Below are 27,988 nucleotides of genomic sequence, written 5' to 3'. Positions count from 1 at the left end.
TGCTTTATTGTTGAATAAAGTCGACTTTTTTTCTTTGCGTACAAAAAGTATTCTCATTGCTTCATAACCACTGACGGCAGATGGACTATTTTGATGATGTCTTTCATACTTTTCTGTGCCTTGACAGTGTTAATTGTTTGGCAGTCAATGGGACAGTCACAAGCCTCCCGGTTTTTATCCAAAATATCTTAAATTGTCTTCCGAAGACGAACAAAGCTTTTACGGGTTTGGAATGACATGGGGGTAAGTGATTAATGACAAAATTTTCATTTTGGGGTGGAGTAACCCTTTAATAATTAATTATTATCAAATACACTTGATTTCATCTTTAATAAATTATTTGAAAGAGCTGGTGTGATGTCCATACAGTGTTTTCCCATATGAGCTCCAGCTTCTCTGTGACCCTAGGGAAGTGTTTTTAAAAATGGATGGATGGAAGAAAAAGGTGTCATGTAAAAAATACAAAATTACATATTCTATAGCTATTAATTCATGCATAGAGCAGCATGTGTAGAATTTTTTTGACAAACAAATAGGCATTTGATTATTTTATGAACTCTTTGCAAATGAGCTCAACCCACCATTCAAAATACATTTTTGACATATTCAGACATTAATGTGATTTTGATTCTAACAGACGCTTATACCATGATACCAATGAACGTACAGAACGAAAGATAGATAGATAGATAGATAGATAGATAGATAGATAGATAGATAGATAGATAGATAGATAGATAGATAGATAGATAGATAGAAAGTATCGTATGATTATATTAATATTCATCCCCTTCACACAATCAGTAACGCTATTTCAAATATCAGATTTAAACAGGAAAACCAATCGTCAGATTTAATTAATGTGATTTACAACTTCTCTTTTAGCAATTTATCACCATTCCCACATACTTGCACTTTGATACTTCCAACAATGTCGATCTTGTTTTCAAGCCAATTAAAATGGACAAAAAAATTAACTGACGTATGAACGGACAAATGGTGTACTGTCTGACAGTAAACTAGCCAATCAGAGCAGGAGAAGCGGGCTGGGGGCGGGACATGTGGGGAGGAAGCGCTAGAACGAGCTCAGCGCCCGTTCTGTCACGAGCTCCGTCGGGGTACAGCGACCGAGGGAAAAGTCTCGTACATTATTGACGACTAAATACAGCCCAGAGCTATCTTTTTCTCCAGAAACAGGTCTGTCAGATTAGTTCGTCAGCGAGCAGGATTTCCCGTTGTCCTATCGCGGTCATTTGGGTGATGTATTCTAACATTTGATAGAGCTAGCCAGCTCGCTAGCTGTTTGGCTAGCTTGCCGTGCGTGACTCAAAGTCAGAGAGGAATCAGTTGTTATTTCAACACCATCCATCGACATATAGGCGCGTAATCGTAAACTAAAAACAACACGTTGGCTTGTTTTTTTAAGTAGTCAGTGCCGCGACGTAAGCGTACGCCTTGCATCGTTTTCCCATTGACTAGAGTTCAAGGGATTGAATGAATTAGCCAACGGAAACAGCAGTCGCGCTGACTCCCCAGCTTCTCTCTACCCGCTGCATTCACCTCTTTTCTTCATAAACACTCGCTGCTGCTTTATCTGTGTGCTTTACGAGCGCTTAGTTTAATTCGGGACTAAATTAGCAGCTCTAGTGTGGGTCCGTGTTAGTTAGCCCGCTAGCTCGGTGCATTTGAACCCAAACCGCCGCCTGTTAAACCTGCACCTCTGAACATCTGAAAGTCATTTGTTTCGCCTTGAAGCCGGCTTGTAGTAAAAAAACTAGCAAACATGCCGGCTGTGTCGAAGGGAGACGGGATGCGAGGATTAGCTGTGTTCATCTCGGACATCAGAAACTGTAAGTTGCCCCTGTCACACTCAAACACCATTAACGTTAGTCATTTTCTTATGCGAACGGTTGTGCTGAACTCTTCCTATATAACGTTACGCCCTAAACTGAACCAAAGGGCTTCTGCTTTGCTCCGTGATGCTTTTTAGCCAGCATTAAAGGTTACATCGTGCTAGTCAGATGAATGGCTCTTGGCTAGAGAGGTCATGGTTGACTATAGTAATCGCGCCGATCACCCAGGCCCGTTAGCTTTAGCTCCGGTGATGGAGTGATGCTTTATCGCTAGGCCGCCGCCGAAAACCGTGTGTTTCACTGCAGATGGTTTATCCAGCATGGCTTGTGTCTGTTGCTCTTGTCACCTTGACTGGCTGGATAGCGGTTGATATCTCTGCTCGCCAAGAGGACTCGGTTCAGATGTGTTTTTCACGATAATCCAGTTATCAAGCTGTCGCCTTGAGCTAAGCGTTATAGGAGGGTCATCTGGTTAAGATGTGTCTGTAGTCTTCTGGTTCTGCCTCTTTTGTGCCTCTAATTTTACCTCTTGAATTTTTTGAAAGGCTTTCTTTGTGGTAGGAGTTTGAGTTCCTAGTAATTTTGTGGAGTTTTGAAGAATAAGATTGATATTCGTGAACTTTTTTCGTCCTCATTTTCTGTTGAACGTCTGAGAGTGTTAAAACATGCATAATTCCAATTCCAGCTATCAATTTTGTGATATTAGTGATGAATGAGTGAACTGTTTTGCACATATATTGACTGGGATTCTGTATATTGTAGTATGCATCTTGCATCATATTTTGGCACCACATACACATGAAGTTCCAGGTAACCTGTGTGAGATTGCTGTTTTTCTGGACATAATCTCCTCATTGTCACATTTTATTTTAGGGCCAGTTGCATAAAAATGCATAGCCTTTATACTAAAGTGGGTAGTGCATGGTTTTTAGGAAGGTGTTGTGCTCTCTAGGGTTGTTTTATCATTATACAATCTGATATTAATTCCCTCTTAGCAATGAGGCTTTCCAATACCTCAAAACATGCGGTGATATGATATGATTCGATTTAGGGACCTGTGATCAGTATATCGATATTACAATGTTATGTGGCTATTTTACATAACCTGTTACATTTGTTTAATCCACAAATGCAAACAAAATATAACATGGACATTTAATTGTACTCTGGACATAGAAAATTGTGTATTCCAGTTGGGACATCCACCAAAAAATGATGTAGCCTAGATAAAACATATGAGTCACACATTAAGTTATCAATCATCTAATGTCAGCTCTGCATTGGCTTGTGCAATGAGATAAGTAATGACAATGGTCAAGGCTTTGTTCTCTCCAAAATGTACAAAAGTAGTATTAGGACTACAAAATCAAGTATTTAAACTGTTGGGGGGAAAAGATTTGTACAAAAAATAAAGATATTTCAAAAATACAGTTTTTAAAACTTATCAAATATTTGATGACACCTCAATGGCAATTTGACATAACTCTCAAATATTATTTAAGTTTAAAAATATAAATATAAATTTTTATGCATTGCATCAATACGCCATATTGTTAGTAATTTGATCGTTGGTCCATGTCATTGTATTATTTCACACCTATTGCTCAAGCGTTTTAATCTAGCCTGTTTTTAGTCTGTCTGTCTTGCTCTACACTCTTGTTTAGCTCATAAACAAATGAATAAATGGTAAATACATTTTACCATATTATAGAGTTTGTGGTGTTGCTCAATTTGCGGTGTTAAGTCATGAATCACTCTGTAGTGTACAGATGCTTGTCACTGTCTGATACTATTTAAATGAGCTCTTTTCAGATACATTTCAGAATCATTTTGAGCTGGAGAACAACACAAATGGGAAATAAAGGATATGTGAATGCAATGTATGTGCTGACATTCTGGCAGATATTTGATTTTGAGGTCATGGTAGTGAGTTAATCATAGCAAACAAACCATAAGATTTGGCTCACTGATGCCTGAGGTCAGTCCATATTTGGTAAAGGTTGTACATCATTTTGCATGCCACCTGGAAAACTTTTGTGGGTGTGTTTAGTACTACACACTCTGAGACACCTTTATGATGCTTTTACCATGTTAGTGATCTTTTCTTTATCTATATGCAGAAAGGATTGTTGCTGTGTTTATTCTGTTGCTTTGTCTGAGAGTTAGCAATGACTGGCGTTACCCACAGTTGAAATCAGATTGCATGTTACTGCAAGCTTTCACACAGAGAAGCCAGCCATTACACAGCTTGAACCTTAAGTTGGTTAACATCTACAGTTACATAAATTGTAGGAATAATGTTGACCCATGCTGTTTTGCAGCTATGTCAGGTTACTTTGGTGGAATGAGAGTATATTCTGCGAATAAAAGCTAATTCAGTCCTTCATTGCTGCCATAATTGCAACATTGGTGCATCAATTTCAAATCTTATATAACCATAAGATTATATTGGTTATATAAAAGTCACTTAAATTTTACATTTTGATGCTTTCATCAAAAAGTGCATTTCCAAGCATAGTTTAATTCATTTGTGTCCTACTGGAATCATTTAAAACTACAACACCAATAAAAGCATGTGTGCATGGTCAAAGTTAGTTTGACTTGTGCATAAGAAATGTATTTTTGTGAGAACCCTGGTATTGACTCAGGACACTCATAGAATTATATTGCACCAAAATAGCACTTACATGCAAAGCTGTTCAACATAAGCAGGAGAAGGTTTTTTTTTACATTTAGCAAAGGGATTATTTTCCTTCTAGCATTATCTCATGTGTCAGCAGTCACTAGAATGTCATCAGATCCTTTCTTGAAAAGTGTATATACAAAACAGAGTGAATATTCATCCGTTGTGCATGAATAACATTGGAGCAAATAAGAAATCTGATGGTTTACCCAAGGGTGATTGATGGAGCGAGCACAAGAAATGGTTTAACCTGTATGTTGTTGGTGTAGTAGCAGTGGATGAGAGAAAACATTGAATAAGTCACGAGCTGTACAAAATTATGGTGGATTTTGGATACGTAGTTGCATGAATTTTATCATGCATGGATGCAAAGAAGTGAGGTGTAATGTTTGTATTGTGTGGTTTGGTTTTGCTAGACCTTTGTGGAAACTTTTTTTTTTTAAAACACATTGGCACTTAATCTTTATCCTGTTCAACTCCATACCCCTGAAAAATGGGTTGCTATTTCCTGTCATCTTTCCTGGTTTCCTGTCCTCTTCATTTATCATCTGCTCCTTTGACCCTCCTTTTATTTCGTTCTCAACGCACCAACTTTCATAATAGTGACAATCACGTAAATTGGTAATAAGTTTTTTTTTTTATATATATATATACATAAACATAAACATATACATAAACATAAACATAAGATTGTTTTTGTTTTTAAGATTCCTGATTTGGATGATATTATGAAAATCTTGTTTTATACAAGAGTAATTCAATGTGAAAATAAAGGCAGGGAAATATGGATGTTTTTAATGCCTAAAGAGCTCACAGTGTAGTCATACTGTCTAAGCTGTACTGTGGTAAATGCAAATTATCTCCATTTGAGGCAAGATATCAACAGCAGCTGGGCATTTTGTCAGCTTGTGTTGTCTCCTGATATGTTCAGATCACCCAGTGATAACCAATTGCTCTGCAGTGTCAGTTGAAATCCTGTTTTTTATTTCTCTCCTCAGGTAAGAGTAAGGAGGCCGAGATAAAGCGCATAAATAAAGAGTTGGCCAACATCCGCTCAAAATTTAAAGGAGACAAGGCTTTGGATGGATACAGCAAGAAGAAGTATGTGTGCAAGCTGCTCTTCATCTTCCTTTTGGGCCATGATATTGACTTCGGCCACATGGAGGCTGTCAACCTGCTCAGCTCCAACAAGTACACCGAGAAACAGATTGTGAGTGGAACCGTCTCAAAATATCCTGCCGTGCGTGGATGTGTATATTAAATTCTTGAATTAGGTTTTTTTTGTTTTTTGTAATTTTAACTAGTGGTCGACCGATATATCGGCTGATATTTGGCAAGTTTTTCTGTTTGGCCGATGGGTTTGAGTCAGGGCTTTTATTTTGACTGCGCTGAGAGCATCAGCGCCTGAGCACACAGTGCTCACATTCTCTCTCTAGTTCGCTGTCGATGTTAACAGTTCTGTCTATACGGATAGAAGTCTGTCTAATAATCAGATAGAACTGTTAAACAAAGGAATTAAATGTAAACAAAAAGTATTATAACGATTGCTTTTATATTATTAGTAACAGAAAGGCAAACATTAATACTTTCTCGTTTGCCATCGGCATTCAGCAAATACGCATTTTTATCATTTAAACAAATCTTTGAATGACTAATGGACATTTAATTTCACAAACCTTGCAAACTTAGTAGAATCCAGTTGTGAGATCTTGTGAAGTGTGCATTTGTATCTTGCATGATCGGTCAGGAGGAAACGCGTGATCGACAAACTTTAAACTCGTGATTTCAAATTATGCTGCGCTTTATGCATTTGCCCACTGTCATATTCATGTCACTTTCACTGTGTGCTGTATGTAAAACGAGTGTTACCTTGGCTTTATTTGGACAATATGATTCCCAATGCACACAAACATCCCAGAATACTGAGTGCCCTGTTAGTTAGTGTTTACTTCCTTTTTAATTATATTATTATTAAATATTTATTTATTTGTGAAAAATACTTTATCACCTGAAGTATAAGTGTGTTTATTTTACACATTTATTTTTGAATCCATTTTCAAATGATTTCAAATTTCTTAAATATTAATTAACATTAAAATTATATCGGCCATCGGCCACCCTGCTTTCCAAGATATCGGCATCAGCTGTCAAAAAAACAATATCGGTCGACCACTAATTTTAACACTTGACTTTGTGTAAACATGTATTTGTGTGGTAAGTTATTGCACACTTTACTGCTGCTCACAGTCAGATTATTACAAAGGTGTAAGGAAAAGATACAAAACATGACAACTGTACAGGAAATATTAGCTTATCAGGATTGTAAGATACACAAAGTGCAGTAGTGTCTGAATTCATCTGTTTATTTATCCTGGCATTCATATGGCATTCACAATGCATTGACTGGTTAATAAGCCAACATATGCGGTTTCAAACAATGCATATACATGCCTTTTATACGCCATGACAAGATATCATGAATGAACCTCAGCAGGGTCTAAATGTTTTCAGTTTTCTCATTCTTTTTTCAATGAGAAATACTCCCTTATATCTATCTGCATAGAGACATGAAAGTAATTATTGCGCAAATTATATGTAGGATATTGACTACACTGTTGAAACCAACAGATCCAGTGTGCAGTGTTAACAGCCTCTGAGGTGTAACTGTCAATATAAACTACCATTCAAAGTTTGGGGATTTTTTTTAAAGAATTTTAGAATTTAGCAAGGTGCATTAAATTAATCAAAAGTGTCAGAAAATGTATTTATAATGTTATAAAATATTTATTTTATATGTAAATGCTGTTCTATAGAACTATCTATTTATACAAAAATATTTCCACAAAAATATTAAAGGTGCCATAGAATGGAAAACTGTATTTACCTTGGCATAGTTAAATAATAAGAGTTCTATACATGGAAATGACATACCGTGAGCCTCAAACACCATTGATTCCTCCTTATGTAAATCTCCTGCATGAAAAAGACCACTGAAAAACAGGCAAATCAGAACATAACAGTTGTGATCACTACGCCCCCAACATTTGCATAACGTATACCCGCCCATGTTCTAGGTCAGCCGAACCTGCAAAGCCGAATCATCAGAAGTTCTGCAAATATTGTGAAGAAACAAGCGAGGACAACAGCGAAAATGGCAGATCATGGAAATAAACGTTACGTTCCAGGCTGTGCAGGGGATGTTAAGTGCAGGGATGGGTTGGTGTCTGTATTCAAAAAGGCACGGAAAGCAAATAACGTGTTCTAATAAAATAACGCGAGCCAATAAAGGGACATGGTTAGCTTGCTAGCAGTAGCCTGTTACATTACAGTATGTCAGATTTCACTTACCACATAAACAGTGTAAGGAGAGATGACTGAGGATGATGGCGAATTATTTACAGATCCTGAGCACCACTGACAAGCATCTGATCTTGTAAAATGTGTGGTAAGTACTTCTGCTCCATAGTATAAACAGAGTTTGTGTGATCGCGAATCTCGAAAGTGAAACTAAAACGCGATCGTGCATTCGAAAGCAGTTTCAATGCCCCTCATATTAATAGCGGCTCCCTGGTGCCCGCATTTTATATACAGTATAATTACCCGACGATATAACTGCGCGAGAAAGTACTGAAATATATATTTTCCTCCCTGTGTTTCCTTCCTGCTATGAGCTACTGAAATGAGCCGCACTGTGAAACAGCCAATCAGAGCAGAGCTCAACATTATTATTCATGACCCTTCCAAATAAGGTAGAAACAGACCATTTCATTGTAGAGACAAATCCTAGGGTTGTAAATGAACATGTAAAACCGGAGATTTTTTTGCCCTTACCTAAGCCACATACCTTCTATGTAGATATCAGAGAACAATTTAAAATACTGTATCAATGCATTCTATGGCACCTTTAAGCTGTTTTCAACATTAATAATAATTAGAAATGTTTCTTGAGCAGCAAATTAGAAGGATTTCTGAAGGATCATGTGACACTGAAGACTGGAGTAATGTCTGCAGAAAATTCAGCTTTGTCATCACAGGACTGAATAGCATTTTTTTTTTAAACTTTATATTTCACAATATTACTGCATTTTTGATCAAATAAATGCAGCCTAGTTGAGAATAAAGAGACTTCTTTCAAAAGCATTTTTAAAAATCTTACTGACCCCAAACTTTTGAACATTAGTGTAGCAAAAGTATCTGAAGTTTATTACTCTGCAGTTTTACCCTTGTGAAAGTTAGCTTTTCTAGATGTGAACATGGCCCTGCGTGGCCCTAGCAAGTGAGAGTCAGCAACAGATGTGTTTTTAGCTTGTCAAAGAGGCTTAGTGACACTCCATGCCATGTAGGCCTACCATGAGGTCTAATTATCTCCTGCTGATCAAACACCCACTCTAGCTGCCACACTCCCATCAGCCACGCAGCTCTCCACAGGGTAACACTGACAGAAGCCGGGCAGAATCTGGGCGATCTGAGCATGTTTCGGTACAAAAAGGACAACAAACTGAGGGCCATTTTGAGGCAGCTTATCATTGTCCCTGAAAAGGAAAAGCATTAAAATAATATTTACAATGCAAACTAGACAACATGTGTTGTCACTAAACTCCACATGGCCTTAGTATTTGCTCTTGGATAATGCTGTACAAGGTAAAATGAAGGAGATTTACATAGTGCTAATGAATTGTGGAAGGGTTGTAGAGCACACAGCACACAAGGTCGTTTGCTTCCTGTTGTAATTTTATACACTGCCATAAACTAGAAATAAGTTAAGGTCATGCATCTTGTTATTCCTTTGTTAAAGTCCTTTTCACTGCAAGACATTGTAGTATAATGCTGAAGAATGTGCTGATGTCACCACGTTTTGACCTACTCCTCCCATACGGGTCAAATACATTCAATACAATATTCAATTTCCTGTGAGCCCAGCCCAAAAATTCAGCAAAGGTTCTTCACTCAAATAAACACCAATTTCCTTATATAGAACTCTATAAACAGTTTCACTACAGCGTCTTACAGTTTTCTGTGATTCTTTAAATACGACTTATAAGCACATTAAAATGGATTCCAAACCTGATTTAGGTCACCGAGCGGCCTGCTGTGTGGTAAGATTTGGTCTCTCAAACTAAACAATGAGTCACAGCCTACAGCTAACTGTTTCAACGCATCCATTAGCCGGAAAATTCCACTGCTCTTCTGATACATGATATGCTATGTCTTGGATGCTGAATTTCTGTTCTGGGTTTTTGTTCAGCAAAAGGCATTATAATTTATAATATAGGTATGTACTGATACATGACAGAGAAAGAAAAATGAACATAAATGGCAAAAATCATCCAGAAACAGGCAATTAGAGTTTTTGTGAAAATCTAAGCAAAGGCTTCCAGAGTGAAGATTGTATTTTTGATCAATTCAGTGAACTGTAATAATGGAGTTGCGATACACTGAATGGAGCAAATGATTGAATTTTGCTAGCTGATTATAGTAGAATTCAGATGATTCTGATCATCTTGCAAGACACATTCCTCCAAACCTCCAGACTTTAAAAGCACGTACAACATCACAATGCAGTGAGAGTGGAAAAGAAGCAATTCAAGAGAGCTTCAAGCCTTGCAGCAGTGAGGGAGACACATTAGCTCAGCGAGGGGGAAAATCTCTCTCCCGTGGTTTAGTGCTTTTCCACAGACCTTGCAGTGCTGCCACTCTGAGCCTGTTTGAAGATGACGGTTCTTCAGTGACGCTGTCTTCATTTCAGATTTACCGTACGCTCATTTGGCCTAAGTCGGTGTGTGTGCAGAACAGATATCATAATCATCAGCTTTCTTTTCTTCCTTCCTCTTTTTCTGTGCTCCAGGGATATCTCTTCATCTCTGTGCTGGTGAACAGTAACAGTGAACTGATCAGGCTGATTAACAATGCCATCAAGAACGACCTGTCCAGCCGAAACCCCACCTTCATGTGTCTGGCTCTGCACTGCATTGCCAACGTGGGCAGCAGAGAGATGGCCGAGGCCTTCGCCGGAGAGATTCCTCGCATCCTTGTGGCTGGGTGAGCAACTTTTGGCTGGAAAAATTGAGTGAGAGGGCAAAAGTTAGGGATTCAGGTTGAGGGATTTAGATTGAAGGACCTTGCATAAGGAGAAGAAGAGGGTTAAAATTGGAAAAAAGGAAGTGTGTATTTGTGGTGTGTCACATGTAAGAAAAGTGAAATTATGCTTTCTTGCATTTAGTATCCGAGATTATGATTTGGGGTTTTAGTGCCAGTTATAGCCTATACTTTATACTATATATATAAACTTGCTTTACTCTAGCAAGTCACTATAGGCAAAACCCATTGTTTTTGCTATAGATGGCTGATGTAGTTCCTATTCTAATGACAGGGACACGATGGACAGTGTAAAGCAGTCAGCTGCTCTCTGTCTGCTCCGTCTGTATAAGACCTCCCCAGACCTGGTGCTCATGGGAGAATGGACCTCTAGAGTGGTGCACCTGCTCAATGACCAGCACATGGTGAGTCTGGCACATAGAAACCACAACCTCATGATGTTAATACACATATCTTTTGATGTATGTAAGATATACACACTTATCGATCAACATGTTTTTTTGTGTTTGTTGGGTTCTTACTGATTTCTGATTCTGTTCTTTTCTCAGGGTGTGGTAACTGCTGCGATCTCCCTGATCACCTGTCTCAGCCAGAAGAACCCTGATGAGTTCAAGACCTGTGTGTCGCTTGCTGTGTCACGACTCAGCAGGGTGAGTGTGTGTGTGCGTGCGTGCACGTATGTGTTTATATGAGCCTATAGGCCAGAAATTTCTGAATGGTTTGGAGTCCCTTGGGGGTTTGTGAGGTTGGTGGAAATGCAAATGCATTTAATGAATGAATGCATGCCTGCTTGCTTTTATTCAGCAAGGGCATAATAAATAGGTTAAATCAATTTAGAAATAAATGCTGTTCTTTTAAACTTTGTTCATCAAAGAATCCTGAAGAAAAAATCAGTTTCCACAAAAATGTTTATTAGTACAACTGTAAGATTGATGATAATAATAATAAATGTTTCCTAAGCAGTAAATCATTATATTAGAATATAAAGTATTAGTATTAGTGTTCAATACTTATATTACCCGCTGTATGTATTGAACACGTCACCATTTTTCTCAGTAAATATATTTCTAAAGATGCTGTTGACATGAAATTTTCACCAGATGTCGGTACCAATCCAAGTAATCAATACATACAAAGAAAGCAAAACAAATAAGTTCAGAAATTAAGTTCTGTGTAATAAAGTGTAATGACACAGGGAAAAAGTTTTGAACACATGAAGAAACGGAGATGCAAAAAGGCATGTGAAGCCAAGACACCAGCTGAAATCTATCAGTAATTAGAAAGCAGTCCTGCCCCTTGTCAGTGGAAATTAATATTAGCTGCTTCAGTCCCAACTGATGGCCTATAAAAAGGTGTCTCATGACCAACGTGTCACAAGAAACATTTCATGATGGGTAAAAGCAAAGAGTTTTCTCAAGACCTTCGCAACCTTATTGTTGCAAAACATACTGATGGCATTGGTTACAGAAGAATTTCTATACTTCTGAATGTTCCAGTGAGTACTGTTGAGGCCATAATCCGGAAGTGGAAAGAACATCATTTCATATTAAACTGGCCACGACCAGGTGCTCCTCGCAAGATTTTTGACAGAGGAGTGAAAAAAATTATCAGAAGGAGTTGTCCAAGAGCCAAGGATTACTTGTGGAGAGCTTCAGAACGACCTGGAGTTAGCATGTAGATTTGTTTAAAAGAAAACAATAAGTAATGCACTCAACCGCCGTGGCCTGAATGCACGCTCACCATGCAAGGCTCTATTGCTAATGAAAAAGCATGTTGAAGCTCGTTTAAAATTTGCTGCACAACATTTAGACAAGCCTGTGAAATACTGGGAGAATATAGGCTGGTCCGATGAGATAAAAATTGTAGTCTTTGGATGCCATTATACACACCATGTTTGGAGGTCAAATGGCACTGCACATCACCCCAAAACATCATGGTGTAGCTCCAGCAAAATTCATATAGTTGAAGGAAGGATGAATGGAAAAATGTACCGAGACATTCTTGATAAAAATCTGCTGCCATCTACCAGGATGATGAAGATGAAATGAGGGTGGACATTTCAGCAAGACAATGATCCCAAACACACAGCCAAGGAAACCCTCAATTGGTTTCAGAGAAAGAAAGTAAAGCTGCTAGATGGCCTGCCAATCACCGGACTTGAATCCAATAGAAAATTTATGGAAAGAACTAAAGATTAGAGTTCACAGAAGAGGCCCATGGAACCTTCCAGATTTGAAGACTGTTTGTGTGGAAGAATGGGCCAAAATCACACCTGAGCAATGCATACGACTAGTTTCTCCATACAGGAGGGATCTTGAAGCTGTCATTACCAACAAAGACTTTTGTACGAAGTATTAAATAAATTTCAGTAAGCGTGTTCAATACATTTCCCCTGGGTCATTCCATTTTATTACACGGAACTTAATTTCTGAATTTATTTGTATTTTTTTTCTTTGTATGTATGGATTACTTGGGTTGTTGCCGACATCTGGTGAAAATTTCATGTCAACAGCACCTTTAGAATACTTATTTTACCTGCTGTATTTATTTATTTTAAATGATAATAATACTTCACAATATTACTGTTTTACTATATATTTGATCAAATGAATGGATCCTTGATGTATATTTAACTTAAATATAAAATGTTCATTCAGTGTAAAAAGGATAACAATAGAAATGTTTCATAGATTAACATTTAAAAAAATTTTTTATAATGCATTGTGTTAAAGTGCAAATTTTTTGTACTCGCAGCTAAAGTCTGTTGTTGGTTCATTTTGCCAGCTTTTCATAGCTGTGTAGCAGGTTTTTTTATTTGTTTATTTGCAATGTTTTGCCACTTAAATTCATTTGACAGCAGTTTTATGAAATGCTCAGTTCTTTGCAGCCCCAGATTCATGTGTTCTTATCTTTTGATTCGTTCTTGTTTTTTTTTCCCATTCTCAGATTGTCTCTTCAGCCTCCACTGACCTGCAGGACTACACCTACTACTTCGTTCCTGCTCCATGGTTGTCCTGCAAGCTGCTGCGACTTCTGCAGTGCTACCCACCACCTGAGGACGGTGCCGTGAAGGGACGGCTGGTGGAGTGTCTGGAAACTATCCTCAACAAAGCCCAAGAGCCACCCAAATCCAAGAAGGTTCAGCACTCCAATGCCAAGAATGCCATCCTATTTGAAGCCATTTCTCTCATCATTCACTATGACAGGTGCAAGTTGCCTCCATTTCTTTTTTTTACCCCCTTTAAAAACGCACAGATCATTTTAGGAACAATTTTCATACATATGGATTCATGAGTGATTTATATTTTTTAAAATATAATTCACGAGTGATTTATATTTTTTTAAATATAATTCACGAGTGATTTATATTTTAAAAAAATTTTGTTCTTTTGTATTTCTTAAATAATCGCTTTAAAATGATCTGATGAGTGTTCCAATGATTTTATCTGTATTAAGCATTTATCTGTTTTGTTCAAACTCTCTTCATGGCCTGTTTCTCAACAGCGAGCCGAATCTTCTTGTGCGGGCATGTAACCAGCTGGGGCAGTTCTTACAGCATAGAGAGACCAACCTGCGCTACCTGGCCCTGGAAAGCATGTGCACCCTTGCCAGCTCCGAGTTTTCCCATGAGGCAGTTAAAACACACATAGAGACTGTCATCAATGCCCTGAAGGTATAGATTCTGCATTTTTACAATAAAAAGGCTTTTTAATAGCAGATTCATCCTTTTATTATTCATGGACACTGTTTATAACCATTTAATTCTATTTATTCTGCTGGCAGACCGAGAGGGATGTCAGCGTGCGTCAGAGAGCTGCTGACCTCCTCTATGCCATGTGTGACCGCAGCAATGCCAAGCAGATTGTCGCCGAGATGCTGAGTTACCTGGAGACAGCCGACTACTCAATCAGAGAGGAAATGGTGCGTCTCTCTTCATCTCTTCCATGTCTCTTCAGCCACAGGTCGTTGTTTTAATGTGTGACTGCTGTGTCTGTAGGTACTGAAGGTGGCCATCCTGGCAGAGAAATATGCAGTAGACTACTCCTGGTATGTGGATACCATTCTGAACCTAATCCGTATTGCTGGGGATTACGTCAGTGAGGAAGTGTGGTACCGCGTCATCCAGATCGTCATCAACCGTGACGATGTGCAGGGATATGCAGCCAAGACGGTCTTTGAGGTAAATGGCACCAGATGTTCAAATTGTCACTTCTTATGCACATTCAGAAAATTGATTTCCACCATCATTACGATACTTCATGCAACTCTCTTTGTTCATTTTTTTTTTTTTTTTTTTTCTCAATTTCCACAGGCTTTGCAGGCTCCAGCTTGTCACGAGAACATGGTAAAGGTTGGAGGCTACATCCTGGGAGAGTTTGGTAACCTTATTGCTGGTGATCCTCGTTCCAGGTGAGCGTTTTCTGACATCACACTTTGGATGTGTTTTTAATCTTATTGCTCTACTAATGCTGTCCTCTTTTTTTCTTTTTTTTACTTTTTTTCTTTCATCTTTCCTATAATCTGAAATTTTCAAATTGTTGCCTCTCATCCCACCCCTCTGTTCTTCTGTCTCACTAGTCCTTTGGTTCAGTTTAACCTGCTCCACTCTAAGTTTCACCTGTGTTCAGTCCCCACGCGCGCCCTGCTGCTTTCCGCCTACATTAAGTTCATTAATCTGTTCCCGGAGACAAAGAGCACCATTCAGGAAGTGCTGCGCTCCGACAGCCAGATCAGGAACAGTGATGTCGAGCTGCAGCAGAGAGCTGTGGAGTATCTCAAACTGTCCTCCATCGCCAGCACTGATGTCCTGGTGAGATCACACTCTTTTGTACTCACTTTTTTGATTTGTCTAACCATTTATTTGCATTATCATCTGTGTCACTGTGTGTAACTGTAGGCCACAGTGCTCGAGGAGATGCCTCCATTCCCAGAGAGAGAGTCGTCCATCCTGGCCAAGCTGAAAAAGAAGAAGGGACCAGGAGCCGTGTCTGTGAATGAGCTAGAGGAGGGAAAGAGAGAGGGAGGAGAACTCAATGGAGGGGGAGACAGAGGAGGGGACAGCTCTGCCATTGCTGCATCTAATGCTGTGAGAAACATTTTTATATATGCCCTACTGTTAAAAAGGTGGGGGTCAGTATGATCAATTTAATCAATCCTTGCCGTAAAAAAAATTAATCAAAATTGATCATTTATAGTTTTACAAAAGATTAATTTTTCAAATAAATGTTGTTCATGTGAACCTTCTGTTCATTGAAGAATCCTGAAAAAGTGAGCAGCAAATCAGTATATTAGAATGATTTCTGAAGGATCACGTGACACTGAAGACTGGAGTATATGGATTTTCCATCACAGGGATGAGATTCATTTTAAAATATATCAAAATAGAAAAACATTTTTTAAATTGTAATATTTCACCATAATAGTTGTAATAGTAATCTGTTCACAATAATAGTATTTAAAATCAAATGAATGAATCTTGGTGAGCATAACAGACTTCTTACAAAAACAGACTTTTGAATGGGAGAGTATAGCAAGCCTTTTGGCTATAAACATTGGGTCTGGTCCACTTTGCAGCTTACGCTGGTCAAGAACCACCCACTTAAGACAAGAAAGGCCTGTCTGACTGATATTAAAGGGATAGTTCACCTAAAAATTAAATTTGTCATTTACTCACCCTTGTTTTTCCAAACCTATATGAATGACTTTCTTCTACTGAACACAAAGGAAGATATTTTGAAGAAGGTTGGTAACCAAACAGTTGCTACTAGCAAAAAATGATGACAGAATTTTTACAATTTTGGGTGAACTATCCCTTCAAAAGTGATTGTTCACATTTAGTTTTGTTTTCCCATGCTTTTTAGGATCAAGTTTATCTGTGATAGGTGACAGCACAGTAATAGACTGGCATGATCAAAATTTCTGCCCACCTAAACAGAATAAGCACAGACATTGCTCAAAAATGTTTTTCCTCAATAGTACTCATTTTATCAACCTAGTACCTTGTAGATATGACTTTATTTCCCGTCAGACTGGCTCATCAGATTGGAGAACAGGCATCTCTTATCATTTTTGTTGGCAATATGCATCAGATGGTCAGTGCATGTACTGTGGGCAGTCTGTGGGCTGAGGCTGAAACTAGTACGTGGCAGACTTCAGCCGTTGGAGCCATGCACACATGTTTGCATTGTACAGGGAAGTGAGTCAGCAAATATAGAACAATCCCTGAGAAAACACCCTTCCACTGAACACATCCTGATTCAAATGCTTTCTAATTAGACATTCAGCTCTTTAGCATGTCTTTATTAATCCAAAATCCAATGTAATGAATGCTTTCTTTCTTTTAGTCCACTCCGTCCCCGTCTGCCGATCTGCTGGGGCTCCGCACGGGTCCCCCTGTTACCGCCGCCGCTCCCAGCGCAGGCAGCTTATTGGTCGATGTTTTCTCAGAGGCTGGCGTCAATGATGATGGCTTCCTGAGGTAAATAAGGATCTGGTTCATTAGCATCCTGTTTTCAGTTCGTTGTGCATTTATTGCTTTAATTAACTGAAGTGAAGCGCACTAATATTTTAACATGTTCAGAGCTCGTATATACGTCCGTCAGGCTTTCTGCTCTTCTGTCGTTTCACTTTCTACCGCTCGTTCTTATTGTCTTCCTCTCTGTGTGTTGTGTAATCTTGTGTCCTTTATCTTGCTGCGTATGTGACTGTCTTTCTCTTTTCTTGCCTCTTTTTTTCTCTTTCTCTTTCCCTCCCTTTTCCATCTCCCTCATTTTGGTGTGTGTGTGTGCGCGCACATGTTTGTGTGTATGCGTGAACGTATGTGCGTCTCACGTCCTTGCTTTTCATTGGACGATGGCAGAGATCTGGAACCCCCCACTGAAAGTTCTGACTCCCTATTGGCTGAGGGTCCTGGTGACTCTGAGTAAGGGGCCAGTGGTAGACTACAGTGTCAATATGTTACAGCAAAACTTATTGACAGTCAATAGTCATATATAAACACTTAACTTTTTGGTTATTTATAGATGTTGTTGTGTTAATGTGTTCTTTTCTGTTTGTGTCTGTGGAGTATTTTCTATTTGGGTGCTGTGTGGTGGTATTATTAATTGCTAACATTTTATTGGCCGCGGATGTAATGCCGGTACTAACCTCTGCCTTTGTCTCTTTCTCTCCTCTTTCTACCTACTTTGGCTTCACTCTGCACTTCTTCTCTTTCTACTGGCTCACCACCTTCAAACATCTTTAATCTGTTTTAACCATCTGTGCCTTTTCACACTTAACACTTCTCACCCCTCTCTTCATCTCCTGGGGCTGCTCTCCACTCTCTGCATCCTTCGCTTTTGGTCTCTCAGCTCTGCTCCCCCCTCTGTGGTCTCTGAAGATCCTGCTCCTCCTCTGCCCGAGTCAAACGAACTGCTCAACAAGTAAGAGCTCACTCGCCCACTTCACTCCCTCCATTCACCCACAGCCTTTCTCATATTATTTCTTCTCTTGTATTGGAAGACAGAATGCAAAATGTAGTTAAAAATAACCACAGACAAATGTGTTTTTTTTTTATTTATTTATTTATTTTTTTTATATAATAATACTGTTTATCTTAAGCATGTAGTGTGGGAACTGCTATTCGGTCTTTTTTTTTTTTTTTTCAAGTAAAAAGTCTGGGTGGATCAGTAAACACTTTTTTTTTTTTTAAAGAAATACTTTTATTAAAGAAATACTTTTATTATAGTAATTGAAAGTGATTGAAAGATATTTTTAATGTTAGAAAAGATTTTTATTTCAAATGCTGTTCTTTTATGTATCTTCTATTCATCAAAGAATATTTTCAACAGTGATAATCAGAAATGTTTCTTGAGCATCAAATCAGCTTGTTTGAATGATTTCTGAAGGATCATGTGACACTGAAGACTGGAATAATGACTGCTGAAAATTCTGTCAAAGGTTGAAACTACGTTTTAAAATATTAATGCAACAGTTATTTTAAATTGTAATGTTTGACTTAGGGCTGCTCGATTATCATAAAATATCAAAAATCATAATCACGGTTATTTAAAATGATTATTAGTGGGCCATATGACCAAAACTTTATATGAAAGATTTATTTAAAGATAGTGATATATATCAAATATATGTTTTCTGTAAATAAGGTTGCTATGACATCTACATTTTCGAGACCAGCGAAATATCACACGATTCTCAATACCACAGCAGAATACTAGAGTTACTAATATTAGTAAAAATAAAACAAAAAAGGTCCTCAAAATTATTGAAAATAATTAAACTGCCAGTAATAAAAAAGCAAAGGAAAACAATAGAATTTAAAAAAAAACATAAAAATGAAACAAACTGTGCTTTAAGTTTTTTTTTTTTTTTATGCCAGTCTAAAGTATTCAGTTAACAGCCTACTAGAGAAATTGAATAACCTAATGTAAAATAAAACAGCATAGTCTTCACTGTAAGAATTAAACTTCCTTTGTTTCTTATTAAAGCTACAAAAGTCCTTCAGTCAAGAGCAGTGAGTGATTTTGAATTTGTCTTTTGTTGTTTGATTAATATAAAGCACACAGTCGCAGCAGGAATATTAGCCCGCTATCACTTTAAGAGCCACACGGAACCAATTTACTGTTACACAAGTATTTTCATTCTCAACTCTTTATGTTCATTTATTACATATCCAGCGAGGGTTTACGTGAATAATCACCATGCATCTGTGAGCACATTAGACTTCTTTCTGAAACATAAAAAAAAAACTTGTGAATGACTATATGCGGAGAAAATTAATTATTTATTTAATGTTGGGAAATACTATCTTATGTTATTCTGACAGCTCAGATTTGTAATCTCTATTATGACTAGTGTTGTCAAAAGACCCGGTACTTCGGTACCAAGTCGGTACAAAAAAAATGAAAACGTCACGGTACCAGGTTTTTTTAAGTACCGGTGGTACCGAGTACCCGGTCAACCTGGTTCTTGACACGTACGGCCCTATGATTTCCGCGATGCAGAAAACGTGGATGGAATCTCGGAATCCAGTTATAAAAAAGGAATTTACAGTTTAGCACAAAATGCCACGGAATCTGTCAAAGTTTGGATGAATTGATCAAAAGTAGGTCATTACACTTAAATCAAATCGCGACACGGACTAGTATCTGTAAATATTAAGCCGCAAAAGTCGGTTCAAATATGAATCCTGCGCGTCTCTGTGTGAGTGAATGAAAGGGAGAGACGTGCGTTTTTGTTTTTGTTTTAATACATACACTGAAGTGCGCGTGACGCTCGCGGTGATTTCAGCATCTGCCATCTCAGTGAGGACATAAATACATAAACAACATCTATAGAACTGCTCTAAGAGTCACTTCACGAACATTTTACCGTTTCATTGAGTAAAACCAGCGTCATATCATATAGCTACACACAGAAATTTAAATGTATTCACGGCAACCCGTCAAAATAAACATTTATCTTAAAGACATTGTGCCAGAAATATATTACTATTATTTAGTATTATTTTACCGTGGATTTTCACTGGTATCGGTACCGAATACTGAAATTTTGGTACTGTGACAACACTAATTATGACTATTAATTATGGGGACCAAATTATACGTTTTAAATGAAAACGAGTTGTTGAGTGAGTTGGCACTCACTCAAAATCTCTGTGTCAATGAAACCAATAGCATGTGTCTGCTTGCACATTGTAGATACTACTGTTAGATGTCCCATATAAGCTTCGTGGCTATATTTGAGCTAATCACTAGTTCACAGCTCCAATACTTATTTTACATTTTTTATGAGATGAGACCATGGCACTACATGGTAAACAGCGGTCGGGAGCATTGAGGTCTTTTTTTTGCTTAGGCTTCAGGTTACAGTCTCTTGTCTCTGTTGTCACCGTCTCAACACCCAGCCTCCTCTCAGTGTCTTATGCTGCATTCACGTGCTCCTCGGATGGTTTCCTTAAGGCGAAGTCATTGTTCCAGTATTGATTTGCATGGCTTTACTTGCCTATTAGAGTGAATACATGCCACATTTTTTTATATAACCGAGTCCCTTAGCATGGACAGAAACTAATTATATAATTTACTAACACTGTTGGTAATTTATCTGTTTTACTAATGGTCACAGACTCCCATTTATAGATCAAATAAAAAATTGGCAGTGCGTTTTCCACGTGAATTTGCCCAGTGGGCAGCTCATGTTTTTGATTTTTCTGACAACACATGAATACACCATTACAAAACCAGTACCATTTCTGGCTGTCCCCGCATGTTTGTTTGTTTGTCTGCCTCACACACACCCTTATCTCTTGCCCTCAGGTTTGTTTGCAAGAACAATGGAGTTCTGTTTGAGAATCAGCTGCTACAGATCGGCATAAAATCTGAATATCGCCAGAATCTGGGTGAGTCACAACATCTGCAAAATTGTAATTGCATCATTTAGAGGTTCATGTCAGCAGACTTCTGGACTATGTCTTTAAGTTTATTGTTTTTTAACCTGTGTTTACGAGAGACTGTAGTTTCAGCATACGCATTTGAACAGTTCTTGCTCATTTTTATCCTGTTGTTTTAGCATTATAAAAACCTGAAAGGGATGTTACATTGTTAATATTTGACTTGATATTCAAAATGCCTTTGGGTTAAAGATGAGATGTCTTATTTTAGTGCCTACATAAAATTGAATGTACAAAAGATACTTTATATAAATAGATAAGCTATTAAAATGCAAATTACGGCCCTCTTTTATGTTTGAAATAACTTTTGTGAAAATAAAATGCCAAAATATTATTGAAATAATATTCCATCATCATTTAGCGTGACGTATTTATGCAAAAATTAAACAACATAGTTATTCTGACCTGTGCTTATTAAAATATATAAAAGAAAAAGCGATCATGTGAAATTGTATTATATTTTAAATGATTGAAATCTTGCTGACAAATGGGTAAAACCTAGTGATTTATAGGATAGTGGCAAAGATTGGTAAAGATTTTTGAATTTTCAGTTAATTCGTTTTTGGGGGCTGCACTTTGATCCTTATTTTAATGTCATTTAATGCCTTGGTGTATAAATTATTGGTCCACTGAATGTCATTTTAGTGGGTTTCTTCTGTTAATCACAGTAAAAATGTATGATGGTCATTATTTTACAATTTAAAGCTGTATTAAACCTTGGATGCTTAAACACCTTTTCATCTTTGACCTGTGTCTGTTGTCTTTCCTCACAGGGCGGATGTATCTGTTCTATGGCAATAAGACGTCAGTGCAGTTTGTAACTTTTACGACCACAGTCACCTGCCCAGGAGAGCTACAGTCTCATATCCTTCACATCCACACATGAAAACTCATGTTCATTCTTGCTTACACACATTGTGTTATTTGTCGTGTACATTATCAGAGTGTGTTGGTGGTTTGTTTATCTCCTTAACTGGTCCCACAGATCAATGTTCAGGCTAAACCAGTGGAGCCTCTCATAGAAGGAGGTGCTCAGGTGCAGCAGGTCATCAATATTGAGTGTCTGACTGACTTTACTGAAGCACCACTGCTCAACATCAAGTTCAGGTAACAGATGCATGCATTTAAACAGTTTATGACCATGAGTCAGCATACACAGATTTACTTAGTTGATGTGCTGTTTCAGGTATGGTGGAGCGCTCCAGAATCTCTCACTCAAGCTGCCTGTTACCATAAACAAGTTCTTCCAGCCCACAGAGATGGCATCACATGACTTCTTTCAGCGTTGGAAACAGCTCAGCCAGTGAGTGTTTGTGTGCAGACAGAAGACAAATTACTGTATACATGCATCACGAACTGTTCTCTAAATGAGAAACATGCTAAATTCCCTTCTCACAGGCCTCAGCAAGAAGCACAGAAGATCTTCAAGGCCAACAATGCCATGGACACCGAAGTGCTCAAAGCAAAGGTGGGTTTACACAACTTCATACCGACTTTGTAATGCCATACTAGCCTGCTGTGTACTGTACACTATACTATATACTGTACTCTGGCTTCTGTTTATTTAATAGCTAGTAAAACAGTAATCATTTTCAAACAGTTGTATGCAAAATTGTCAGATGACATGATCACATTTATTGTTTAATTCGGTGTCCAGTTATCAGTTGTCTCAAAAAAAAATATTTTTTGCACTTTTAATCTAAGTTTGTATGAAAAGTGTTAACTTAAGATCAATAGAATTGTTAATCAAGAATAGATAATGGCTATATTAATTTAGCTTCGTTCTTCACAGGAAAATGGACGATCAAATCGCGTGCATTGCATTGTGGGAGACAGTTCCCAGTATATTTTGCACTATATGCTACAAATTTTGGAATATGTTGTAGATTATCTGGTGTTTTTTCTCATTTTGACCATTGAATCAAAATATGAGTGTAGGGGGGGCAAAGGAAGAAATAAATGAACTATAACTGAACAAATCCTATACTATAACAAATCCTTACTAAAAGAACTCTTCCTGCAGACTGACATGTCTAATTTTACAGAATCCAAAAAACAAAAGTAATAAGTAAATTGTCTCTTTCGTCTGTCATCTATGACATGATTTTGTGACAGAAGTAGCTACGTGCTGCATCGTTGTCTTTTCCATCTGTTTTACAATAGGTGGCAACCAGTCTTAAGGTGCAATATTAACATGATATTTCATTGTTTGAATATATGTGACCCTGGACCACAAAACCAGTCTTAAGTCGCTGGGGTATATTCGTAGCAATAGCCAAAAATATATAGTATGGGTAAAAATTATAGATTTTTCTTTTATGCCAAAAATCATTAGTATATTAAGTAAAGATCATGTTCCAAGAAGATATTTGGTAAACTTCTTACCATAAATATCAAAACTTTTTTTTTTTTGGATTAGTAATATGCATTGCTAAGAACTTAATTTGGACAACTTTAAAGGCGATTTTTCTCAATATTTAGATTTTTTTTTTTTTTTGCACCCTCAGATTCCAGATTTGCAAATAGTTGTATCTCGACCAAATATTGTCCGATCCTAACAAACCATACATCAATGGAAAGCTTATTTATTCAGCTTTCAGATGGTGTATAAATCTCAATTTCGAAAATTGACACTTGAGACTGGTTTTGTGGTCCATCACATATATTGGTAATCGCCGATGCCGGTGTATTGCAACATCCCTATGCTAGAATTGTAAGATTAGTATGGCAGAACATTACTTTAGTTATAGCTATTCGATTTAGAGGGGTAATGTAGAATTTATGTAGAGATGAGCCCACTTAATTTGATTCTCGTCTTGTCTGTCTTTTTCATCTTTTCCATTCACCCATTTGTCTCATAGTTACTGGGATTGGGCATGGCTCTCTTGGAGAATGTGGATCCGAACCCAGAGAACTTTGTGTGTGCCGGAGTGATCCAAACCAAGGCCCAGCAAGTGGGTTCTCTGCTAAGACTCGAGCCCAACGCACAAGCTCAGGTATGAACAGACATTCGTTTTAAGCAAATATGTATCCATATTACACAATCAAAAGCTAACAAAAACAAAGAAATGCCACAAGCATCAAAAGTCCCTCCCTGCTGCTATGGAGCACAGACTTTTCACCAAGTCAGTTTTATTGCATCTTACTGTTGTCTGTGTGTCTCTGTGCCTGCTGATGCAACTCAAGTCTGGGGAGCAGGTAACGCAATCATCCTGCCACCCCTTTCAACTCAAACCACCTCCCATCCTCCCTCCCTCCCGCTCTTGTGATTCACTCCATGTCTGGTAGTAAAACCCAGTTGATTTGGCGTGACAGCAGCGTCCTTCTCTTTGTATCTGTGCAGTTTCCTTTGTCCATTGTGCAAGTTTACATTTAGTCTCTCTGTATTGGCAGTAAGGATCAGACACGCATTCGGACAGCAGAATGAGCGTCAATCTGCACAATTGATGTCTTTTTCAGTTGTTTGTGTTTCCGTTTACATTTTGTAACGCTCTTTATTCTCTTTCTCTCTCTCGCTCAGATGTACCGGTTAACCGTGCGCAGCAGTAAGGACACTGTCTCCAAGCGTCTTTGTGAGCTGCTGGCAGAACAGTTCTAGAGAGTGATCTAGAACCAACACCCAGACCAGACCAGCGTTCCTGAGAGACCCCAGAATAAAGAATCTACAAAACGCATTCATGCATAAGGGAAAAAGTAGCTGTCAGCCTCTGGCAGCCATATTACTGTCCTTCTGATAATGATTATTATTATTACTGTTGTTATCATCAGCGCTGCCCTTTCTTGTTTTTATCGGTGTTTACCTGTGTGTGAGCAATGGAGCGAAAGGAAGCGTGCATGTTTTTTTCGTACATGTATGAAAGAGTCATGGTGATAGTTCCGTTCTCCGTCCTGCCTGTTCAATGATCAACTCCTGTGCTTGTGTTGACAGCTTGTGTGTGTGTGTGTGTGTGTGTGTGTTGTGGGTTGAGGGGGGAGGGAGAAAATTAAAGCAAAAAGATGGAAGTGGAGCAAGTCTTCCCTCTCTCCCGTATTATCCGCAAAGTTTCAACCGCAAAAACTGCACATTAGCTGTTTCTTTGGAACATTCCCTATAAGACTATTAGCAGGACAAGAAAACACAATCTCAATACACTAACGCAACAGCACTTCCCTAAAAGAGGCCAGAATCACTAACCCCCATTGCTTTCTCTCTCATTTTCCTCCTCAACTGAAATCGGTCACATCCAGAGCCATTGGTGTACATAGAGAAAAAAAAAAAAAAAAAAGAGAGATACCACATGCATTTCCAGTTTATTGCACCGTACGTACGTTCCTTCTGACGTAGAAATGGCCAGTGCACTTTAAGAGGCTTTGAGAGGAAAGGCTTTTATAGTCCCACCCCCTTTTTCCTGTTCTTGTCCTATGTATTCAGTACTCGTCCTGACCCCCATATCTGACAATGTTTATTGAAAAAAAAAAAAAAGAAATCTCTATATATATAAATATATATAAACCATGTAAATGATTACCCTTCATGGATGCATTTGTATGTCTCTTTCTTGTTTTTGATAGTGGTATATTGTCAGTGTGTTTGTATGCTTTCTTAAATGGTCTAATGTTTTTGCTCTTGTTTTGGACATTCCATTCTGTACTACGAGTGAATGGGCATAACGTTTCAGGTTAGTCGTACAGTGTTAAACAAACTGGGGAGGAACTAGAATCAGAAAGAGGAAATGAAGCAGAGGGAGGGTCAGGTCCGCCAGTGTGTGAGTTTCTGCACATGAAGAGTGCAACTGTTGTGGACCTTCATGTAAATGTCTTTTCTTTTTTTTTTTTTTTTTTTTGTAATATCGTTTAAAAAAAAAAAAAAAAAAATACATCTGGAGGACAACATCTTCCAGTGCAGTTATTTACTGAAATGAATAATAGATAGTGGTTACCTCATTACTAAATCCTTACACAACACACACACACTATTAACTCTGAGTAGTGAGTGGCCACAGCTGGAGACCCATATTTTCTTTTGCAGCGATAAAACCTGGGAAAGCACTTAGTTTGTGAAAAGTCGTCACAGGCACGCAGTTGTACACACATTCTTAGGCTTAGAGGACGGGGGCTTAAGGGGGAGCACTGGACCAAAGCAGCTGCCAACTGTCAATCACGTACAGGGATCATAACAATTTTGGTCAGCATTGTTTGGTGAGCGAGTGTGTGGTGTTATTCTGTGTGATCCATGTGAAAAATATAATGGAATTTATGCGACATTGTCATATTAGTTCAGCTGGGGGTCACGCTTCCCTTGATGCAGTGATGCAGCACTGGGGACATCGTCATTGTAGTTGATTAGAGTCACAGTCATGGCGTGTGTGTGTTTCTGTGTGTGCGCGTGTCTATGCAGTATCCGCTAGCTAATGCAGCCCCAGTGTATCGCTGTTCAACCTGTCAGATACCTGTGTTAGATTAAATTTACTCTGTACTGAATAATGTGAAAGTAAAATTATGCCATATACTCGAACCAGATGTTTTCTTTTTGTGTGTGTGTGGTAGGGATGGGCACAGAGATCAGGTGGGCTGACAGCTGAATCTCACACATGCACAAAGCACAAAATAAGTCATTGTCTCACAACAAGGTATAGGCCCTACTCCATCTCTAAGATGTAAAGTGGCCATGACATGGGTTTAAAAATAATAACCGGTAAAAACAAAAGTTAAATTTTTACCAACCTTGACACTATTTCATTCTGACTAGAAATTAGTCATAGTTTAAAAAAAAATTTTTTTTAGGATTTATACAGCTAACTACTATAATGGTGGGTTGAAAAAATGCTGTCAATTTTAAAAGAAAATAAATGTTCTCCGTCTGTTATTTGTTTCGCAGTATAACTCGTATTTCTTGATAACCTAAATATGATTTATACTGTGGAAAAATACAGATTAATATTAAGTTCATGATTAGGTGGGCCTAATTTATCCAGGAAGCCAATATGGGTCCCTGGACCAGTCAGAAGGGTCAATTTCTTTAGCTGAATAAATAAGCTTTCAGGTTTTGAATTTTTTTTCTTCAATTTTCAGACAATATTTGGCTGAGATAAAACTATTTGAAAATCTGGAATCTGAGGGTGCAAAAAAAAAAAACATTGAGAAAATTGCCTCTAAAGTTGTCCAAATTCAGTGCTTAGCAATGCATATTATTAATCAAAAATTAAGTTTTGATATATTTACGGTAGGAAATTTACAAAATATCTTAATGCAACATGATCTTTACTTAATATCCTAAAGATTTTTGGCATGAAAGAAAAATTGGTCATTTTGACCCATACAACGTATTGTTGGCTATTGCTACGAATATACCCGTGCTACTTAATGACTGGTTTTGTGCTCCAGGGTCACATATGCAGGATTTTCAAGATAATATCTTGGCAATTTCATTCCATCAGAGTAAACACCATTTTCGTAACCCAGGGTGGTATAGCAATAATACAGCTAATTAAATTAACATAAATCTAATTTTAAGTCTGTTGCAATTGAGTTTGTGTTTTGCAGCCTTGGAAGCGAGATAAAAAAATAAATAATTTATTGATACAGTCTGATAAAAACAAATGACATCATTGAGAAAAATACAATGTAATGTACGGTTGTTTAATATAGTATAAACATGATATCAATAGGTAAATGTGGACCAGTGAACTAAGCGTTCTGAATAATATATCTTGTTTACAAGAGAAGCACTGCTCGCGCGGGACTTTGCAGACGAGCTGGCTTACAAAAACCCCTACAAGGACAGAAGACAGTCTCGTTTGACGGATTACACACTCGATTTGCAAATGAAAGCGGCGTGTTCCTGTCTGAAAGCCTACAGAAAGTAAAACACGATTCATCACAATAAAAATGCCGAGGTCTTCAGGGCAAACTGATGATGGCGAGCAAACA

General features: G+C 38.0%; 1 protein-coding gene across 3 annotated transcripts; it reads left to right on the top strand.

The window, feature by feature from the left end:
- The first annotated feature begins 1,080 nt into the window (after positions 1–1,080).
- Positions 1,081–26,573, top strand: ap2a1 (adaptor related protein complex 2 subunit alpha 1). Of its 3 annotated transcripts, XM_058771296.1 has the most exons (22): positions 1,081–1,850; positions 5,535–5,746; positions 10,382–10,575; positions 10,907–11,036; positions 11,181–11,282; positions 13,579–13,838; positions 14,137–14,305; positions 14,416–14,553; positions 14,630–14,812; positions 14,945–15,042; positions 15,211–15,442; positions 15,530–15,718; positions 16,977–17,110; positions 17,492–17,554; positions 17,982–18,053; positions 20,946–21,028; positions 21,853–21,943; positions 22,064–22,186; positions 22,266–22,382; positions 22,478–22,547; positions 23,941–24,075; positions 24,600–26,573. In XM_058771296.1, exons 1-22 carry the CDS (start codon positions 1,784–1,786, stop codon positions 24,675–24,677), a joined length of 2,940 nt encoding a protein of 979 aa, XP_058627279.1. In that variant the 5' UTR covers positions 1,081–1,783; the 3' UTR covers positions 24,678–26,573. The 3 variants fall into 3 exon arrangements, with proteins under 3 accessions (XP_058627279.1, XP_058627280.1, XP_058627281.1); XM_058771297.1 differs by lacking the exon at positions 17,492–17,554; XM_058771298.1 differs by lacking the exons at positions 17,492–17,554; positions 17,982–18,053.
- The last annotated feature ends 1,415 nt before the right edge of the window (positions 26,574–27,988 follow it).

This window comes from Onychostoma macrolepis, chromosome 03 (genome assembly GCF_012432095.1).
Source record: "Onychostoma macrolepis isolate SWU-2019 chromosome 03, ASM1243209v1, whole genome shotgun sequence".
NCBI lineage: Eukaryota > Metazoa > Chordata > Actinopteri > Cypriniformes > Cyprinidae > Onychostoma > Onychostoma macrolepis.
Note: the sequence above shows the minus strand (reverse complement) of the source record. Positions and strands in the feature narration are given on the sequence as shown.

Coding starts and splice junctions, on each gene's coding strand:
- ap2a1 (XM_058771296.1), top strand. CDS start 1,784: ATGCCGGCTGTGTCGAAGGGAGACGGGATGCGAGGATTAGCTGTGTTC. Junction 15,043..15,210: donor GCTGGTGATCCTCGTTCCAG/GTGAGCGTTTTC, acceptor CTGTCTCACTAG/TCCTTTGGTTCAGTTTAACC. Junction 21,029..21,852: donor TGAATATCGCCAGAATCTGG/GTGAGTCACAAC, acceptor CTTTCCTCACAG/GGCGGATGTATCTGTTCTAT.